The sequence below is a fragment of the Eptesicus fuscus genome, chromosome 1 (assembly GCF_027574615.1).
Source record: "Eptesicus fuscus isolate TK198812 chromosome 1, DD_ASM_mEF_20220401, whole genome shotgun sequence".
Taxonomy (NCBI): domain Eukaryota; kingdom Metazoa; phylum Chordata; class Mammalia; order Chiroptera; family Vespertilionidae; genus Eptesicus; species Eptesicus fuscus.
The window spans coordinates 44,476,445-44,484,121 of record NC_072473.1 but is presented as its reverse complement, the minus strand read 5'-3'; the positions used below and the strand labels follow the sequence as shown (position 1 = coordinate 44,484,121).

Sequence of the window (7,677 nt, the reverse complement as noted above, 5' to 3'; positions counted from 1 at the left end):
TCAGGTGGAGAAAGGTAAGCTGCTGCCCACTGATTGAATTAACTGAAGCAAAGGACAATGGGTGACCAACTGCCAAAAGTATTTACAAAAATTCACAGCACAGTTTATTATATTTTCTGATTTATCTGATTGGTTATAATCATGGTATCAGAAAGCTGGTAATGAAATGCCCAAGATGCCATCTAATCCTGCCTATGTCTCTCATATTTGCTAATAATTTGCTGTGAATTGGTGATAGGTAATAATGTCTGAATGCCCCACTATTTGGCTTGCATGGCAGAAAGGTTATTAGGAATTGCGGGGAAAAGCCAAAGTGAAGCATTCCTAAGAGGGCAGATTTACAAACCTGGCCACAACTGTCCTCTATCCAAAGGGCACTTATGAGATTGGCATGTTATATAATCTTTCTGAACAAAATTTTCTCACTTGGTCTTTATTAGTTAACATGGTTTTTATCAGTGCTTTGTCTGCTGGATGGAGAAAAGAATTCCTTTCTTTTGAGCCTACTTACCTGGGTTGTCATAATCATTGTCTCCCCAGTTTTCTTCATTTGCTAGCAGTGGGTTCTGTGATTCACTCATGCACCTCATAGGGAAGGAGTGTCCATCACCAGGGCTGGTGGGAAAAGGAGGCAATGAGCTCTTGTGTCTAACAGATATTTTTGTAAGGCAAAAGCCCTATTACAAATAAGAAGGGAGTTCTTAGCAAGATTTTAACCATTTAGATTATTGGCTAGAAACATAGTGGAACAGAATCTTACAATAGCATCATTTACTTGCTTTATTGATTTCAATATCTATATCTTCTTTTTCTGCATCAGTATTGACTGAGCATTGTAAGAAACAAGTTAAAGAGTTGCTTACAAACAAAAACATTCTATGTGTGCAAAGAACACATCATAATATTTAATGTTGATGATCCAAATTTATATCCCACTATTTTATTGATTGCTTCTAAATGTTTGAAGAGCATTAGCAGATTCAGAATCATTGAATGCAGTGGAAATAAGTTGCTGTGAATTGGTGATCTATACTAATAATAGAGGAATATGCAAATTGTCTGGGACGCCATCACAGTAACAGTAACGACCGAATAGCAGGCTGCATGGGGCGATAAGACTGTCAGGGTGGTTAGTGAGGGACAACCAAATAACTGAACAGCAGGCTGCATGGGGCGACCAGGCAGGCAAGGGGTTAGTGAGGGATGACCAAATGACTGAACAGAAGGCTGTGTGGGGCAACCAGGCCAGTGGGGGGGGGGGGAACAGTTGGGGGTGACCAGGCTGGCAGGGGGGGCAGTAAGGGACGACCAGGCCAGCGGGGGGGCGGGGGCAGTTAAGGGCGACCAGGCTGGCAGAGGGGGGAAGTTAGGGGTGATCAGATAGGCAGGCAGGTGAGCAGTTAGGAGCCAGCAGTCCTGGATTGTGAGAGGGATGTCCGACTGCCGGTTTAGGTCTGATCTCCGGAATCGGGCCTAAACCAGTAGTCAGACATCCCCCGAGGGGTTCCGGATTGGAGAGGGTGCAGGCTGGGCTGAGGACACCCCCCCTGCACAAATTTTATGCACCAGGCCTCTAGTATATAATAATGTCTGAATGCCCCACTATTTGGTTTGTACGGTATAAAGGTTGTTAGGAATTGGGGGAAAGAGCCAGAGTGTGGCATTCCTAAGAGGGCAGATTCTGTGTGCAATTTTCTGCATGTGGAATCCACCTAATGGATATCTATGTTGACCTAGGATCACCTCCCAGGTCACTCTCTAGCTACTAAGAGATGGGATACATTGGAGGAGACTGAAATGGCTAAAGTAGGTTACAATTTGAACATTTAAGTTTTTATATCTGAATGCACTCCATATTTGTAGGAGTGACATTTGCATTATTCATTTTATATTACCTATGCCTTTTATCCTGTTTACAAATATGTTTTACTGAAAATCCTCTGCCCACTTTTTAGTTAGATTGTTTGTTTGTTTGGTGTTGAGTTGTATGAGTTATTTGTAAATTTTGGATATTAACACCTTATCAGATGTATCATTAGTGAATATCTTCTCCCATTCAGTAGGTTGCCTTTTGTTTTGTTGATGGTTTCCCTTGCTGTGCAAAAACTTTTTAGTTTGATGTAGTCCAATTTGTTTATTATTTCCTTTGTTTTCATTGTCTGAAGAGATATATTAGAAAAAATATTGCTAAGATAAATGTCAGGGATTTTACTGCTGATTTTTTCTTCTAGGATTTTTATGATTTCATGACTTGTATTTGTCTTTTATTCATTTTTAATTTATTATTGTGTATGTGTAATTTGGTAGTCTAGTTTCATCTTCACATATCTGTCCAATTTTCCCAATACTATTTATTGCATAGACTATCTTTACCCCATTGCATATTCTTGCCTCCTAATTTATAGATTAATTGACCATATAGGTGTGGGTTTATTTTGGGGCTTTTATTTTGTCCCATTGGTCTGTGTGTGTTTCTATGCCAGTACCATGCTGTTTTGACTATTATCGCCTTGTAGTATAGTTTCATATCAGGTAGCATGATAACCCCAACTTTGAACCTCTTTTTAAGGATTTCTGTGGCTATTCAGGTTCTTTTGTATTCCCATATAAATTTTAAGATGATTTGTTGTATTTCTGTAAAAAATATCATTGGTATTTTGATAGGCATTGTATTGAATCTATAGATTGGTTTGGATAATATGAACATTTTAATGATGTTAATTCTTCCAATCCGTGATCATGGTATATGCTTCCATTTATTTGTGTCTTCTTCAATTTATTTCCTTAATGTCTTACAATTTTCCAAATACAGGTATTTTACCTCCTTGGTTTAATTTATTCCCAGACATTTTATTTGTTTTCTTAATTTCCCTTTCTGATCGTTTATTATTGGTATGTAAAAATGCAACTGATTTCTGAACACTAATTTTGTATCCTGCTACTGTACTTAATTCATTTATCAGTTCTAATCGGTTTTGTTGGGGTCTTTAGAATTCTCTCTATATAGTATCATGCCATTGGCAAATAATGACAGTCTCACTTCTTTCTTTCCAACTTGGATACTTGTTATTTCATTTTCTTGTCTGATTGCTGTGGCTACAGCTTCCAATACCAGGTTGAATATGAGTGGTGAAAGTGGATATCCTTATCCTGTTCCTGATCTTGGTGAAAATGCTTCTAGTATGTACCATTAAGTATCACATTTGCTGTGAGTTTGTCATATATGGCTTTTATTGTGTTAAAGTATGTTCCCTCTATTCCCATTTTGCAGAGTTTTCATCATAAATGGAGGTTGAATTTTCTCAAATGCTTTTTCACATCTATTGATATGATCATATGATTTTTATCCCTCATTTTGTTTCTGTTGTGTATCACGTGAATTTATTTGTGGACATTGAGACAACCTTGAATCCCAGGAATACATCCCACTTTTTAATGTATTGCTGAATTCAATTTGTTAACATTTTCTTGAGAATTTTTATAACTAATTTCACCAGGAATATTGGCCTACAATTTTTATTTTTTAAGTGTCTTTTTTCTGGTCTTAGAATCAGGGTAATGCTCAATTTGTAAAATGAGCTTAGGAGCCTTCCCTCCTACTGAAAATTTTTATTAGTTTGAGTAGGATACATGTTATTTCTTTGAATATTTGTAAAAAAGGTAATGTGTGAAGCCATCTGTTACAGGACTTTTGTTTATTGGAGTTTTTTTTTTAAATTACTGATTCAGTTTCCTAAGTAGTTATTGGTCTGTTCATATTTTCAGTTGCTTCTTGACAATACTGTATGTTTCTAGGAATTTACCTATTTCTTCAAGTATTGCAGTCTTGCAATACTGTATGTTTCTAGGAATTTACCTATTTCTTCAAGATTGTACATTTTAGGGAGACAAAATGGTGGCAAAATAGGAGGTTGTGTCCCAAGCCTTGTTCCAGGACAAATAGAATGAGCAAGTAAATCGAATAACATCCACCCAGAATTGGCAAAGTAGACACAGTTGGTGAAACAATTCATAGTCGGGAAGGGCAGAGGATGACTGGAGAATGGTAAAATCAGGGATCTGGGTTGGAGAGAACTGCAATCCCTCCAAGCCCAGAGGGTAAGAAAGAAGCTGCACAGAACAGAGGCCGCATCCCTTGGGACATGCGTGGCATCTGACTGTGGAAAGGAGGTCCACAGGACTGCTGGTAGGAGGGAATTCTATATCTAAGTCTACAGCCATGAGAGACTGAGCCCAGAGGGGACAGCCATCCAGGTGGGAGAGGGGCTCACATTGGTCAGCTCTTTCCCCTCTTTTTTGTCTTTGCTTTTATTCACTAAACCTAGTTCATAGGACTTTTCAAATACAAAACACCCATAGCTGAGGTGCAGGTGGAGGTGCAGACTTGTGGAGTCTGGGGAGAGGCTGGGGAGAGGAGAAGGTCAGAAAGAGGTGGCCGAAAGTTTGGCGCTGAGTCATGCCTGACATGCTGGACCTAGGCAGCCATTTTGTCCTGAAGAGATAGCCCCTCCCTGCATTCTCCAGGCAACCAATACAGCCACACCCAGACTACACCCTGAGTGGTACAAAGGATATAAAAAATATGAATAGTCCCTGAGAATCCTCAGGGACTGGCCTAAAGAGAGGCCATTCAATCCCAGCAACAGGAAATTGAGAAGCGGCAGACAGTACAGAAGAGTGGGATCTTAAACCAGCCCTCATGGGGAATTAAAACTCAGTGGAAAGGAACAACACCTCACTTTTTCATTTTTATTTTATTTTATTATTATTTTGTTATCTCTTTTATCTTTTTTCTTTATTTCCTTTTTTCATTTGTTTCTTCATTTTCTATTTCTTTTCACATTATTTTCATCATTCTAATTTTATTTTATCCTATTATTTAATTTTTAAAAATTTGTTGTTATTATTTTTTCTTCTCTTTCTCTTTCTTCTTATCCGCTCATCCTCTTTCTACTTCCTCTATACTGAACTGAGATCCTCCCCATATTCATACAATTCCTTAACCTTACTTTCTGTATATAAACTTGGCCTCTACAAATTCTGCCCCCACCCTCTTTACTGGGTATTTGGTGTTTGTATGTTTTGGTTTATCTGTTTATTCTCTGGTGTTTTCTCTCTCTTTCTCTCTCTCTCTCTCTCTCTCTCTCTCTCTCTCTCTCTATATATATATATATATATATATATATATATATATACACACACACACACACACACACGCAGTCATCGGGTTACATCGAACTCAACATATGTTGTTTCATGTTTACATCGCCATCTCCCATTTATTTATATTAAAAAAGTTCTATCATTTCGACATATGTACATATGTGCTTTATGTTTTTTATTATTTATTTACCACAAGTAAAAGTCAGGAATTTTTATCTTTCTTTTAATTTTTTTTTACTGTTTCACTTCATTACTGCTGTGTATGTGCTCCATGTGAGTGATGTAGTTGGGTTCTGACTTACGGTGAAAATTGCATTACATCGCGCTGTAGGAATGGATCTTCAACGTAACCCGAGGACCTACTGTGTATATTTCCTTTTACTTCTTTTTCTTTTCTGTGATACCATTTTTTCTCTCTTCGATATCATTTGTGCTCTCTTTTCTCTCCCCTAATTCCCTTTTCTCTGGTGGTCACTTATATTGGGGTTATAGGTGTTGTGAGTACCTTCATGTTTTGTAGCCTTTGTGTCATGTCTTGTCGAGTTGCATTTGTCCTGTTTGGCCAATGTGGTAGAGAGCAAGCCACATAACCAGATACCCAAAGAGGAGACTCCATTCAAGAAAGGGTCAATAACACTCCAGACCAAATTACAGAGGCAGGAAGATGGTGGCAGTGAGGGTGAGAGCATGAGTGAGTGCGGGAGCGAAAGAGGAGTGTGTGGATGTATGGTGTGTGTGTGTGTGTGTGTGTGTGTGTGTGTGTGTGTGTGTGTGTGTTTGTGTGTGTGTGTGTCACAGTTAGATCCCACAGGACCTTGGGCGGCAGGCTGAACCAGCTCACCTAACCAGGCAGCCTCTGAAACCATTGCAAACAGTCTCAGAGTGGCCAGCTCTTCTGCAGAGGCTGCACCTTTTTGAAGGGGAGAGCTGTTGTGACTGGGATCACAGCCTCACTTCCACCCAGGGTGCCCTCAGACAACAACTAGGACTCTACATCTACCCCCAGCAGGGACCTGATGCCTCGGCTTTGGTCCCACGGTCACCAAGACTCCAACGACACCAGGCATAGGCTCCTGTGAGTTCTGAAACGCTATCCCCTTTGGCCAGCCCAACACTTTAGCCCAGGGCACCATGACCATGTGAGCAGCAGCCAAGTGAGCAGCCCATCCCTGTCTGAGGAGCAGCAGCCCTGCGATAAGCCCGCCCACATCCAAGGAGCAGAATCCTCGTGCAGCCTGCCCAAGTCCAAGGAACAGCAGCAATGCAAGCAACCTGTCCCCATCCGAGGAACAGCAGCCATACGAGCAACCTTCCCCTGTCCAAGAAGCAGCAGTCGCGTGAGCAGCACACCCCCATCTGAGGGGCAGCAGCCTGACCCCATCTGAGGAGCAGCAGCCATGCAAGAAGCCTGCCCCATCTGAGGAGCAGCCTGCCCCTATCTGAGGAGCAGCAGCCTCATGAGCAGCCTGCCCCCGCCTTCCAGAAAAGCCACTGCTGCTGTGAGCAGTGCCCACCAGAGGAGCTGTCTTCAACTGAGGAGCAGCTGCTGCTGCGACTGCCTGAGGAGCAACTGCTGTCAGAGGAGCCACTGCCAACTAAGGAGCAGCCCCTGCACAACTTGACACCTAGACCCTTCAATGAGAGCAAAAATCAGGAGACAAAGACACCCCCAAAGGAAACAAAAGGAGGAATAACCAGAAAAGCAGCTAAGTGAAACAGAGGTATGAAATATGTCAGAAAAAGATTCAGAATAAGGGTCATATAGTTCATAAACTGGATGGATGAAAAAAATCAACAACGTATGTAAGAATCAAGAAGAAATAAAGAGTTATATAGCTGCAATAAAAACCACCAGGGAAAGTTTCAACAGTAGACTAGGAGAAGTAGAGGAATGAATAAGCAAATTAGAAGACAGGGAAGCTGAACACACCCAAACTGAACTGCAATTGGAGAAAAAATTAAAAGCAAGAGGAAAGCCTAAGGGAACTTTGGGACAATATGAAATGAAGCAACATATGAATAATAGGGGTGCCAGAATGACAGAAAGAGGAACAATGGTTAGCACACCAATTTGCAGAAATAATGTCAGAAAACATCCCTGATGTGGGGAAGAAAATATCACACAAACACAAAGAGTCACAAACAAGATGAACCCAAAAAGACCGACACCAAGACACATCGTAATTATGATGGCAAATGATCAGGACAAAGAGAGAATCCTAAAGACTGCAAGAGAGAAACAGAAAGTTATGTACAAGGGATCTCTCATTAGATTATCAAATGATTTCTCAATAGAAACACATCAAGCCAGAAAGGACTGGAAGGAAGTATACAAAGTGATGCAGGGCAGGGGACTGAATCCAAGAATACTCTATCAAGCAAGGCTATCATTCAAAATTGAAGGGGAAGTAAGGAGATTCACAGACAAAAAAAGGCTAAGAGAGTTTATCACTACCAAGCTAGCAATGCAAGAAATGCTAAAGAGACTGCTGTAAAAAGAAGAAATAAAAAGGG

The 7,677-nt window shown here is 40.5% G+C and overlaps 1 protein-coding gene across 1 annotated transcript in view; it reads right to left on the bottom strand.

Annotated features, from left to right (window-relative positions):
- Window positions 1–503: 503 nt before the first annotated feature.
- The window catches only part of ZDHHC15 (zinc finger DHHC-type palmitoyltransferase 15), a 257,211-nt gene continuing 250,037 nt past the window's right edge, over window positions 504–7,677 (bottom strand). Inside the window, exon 10 of the mRNA XM_028137195.2 lies at window positions 504–615. Coding sequence (XP_027992996.2) covers window positions 504–615 — 112 coding nt within the window. The remainder of the gene's footprint in view (window positions 616–7,677) is intronic.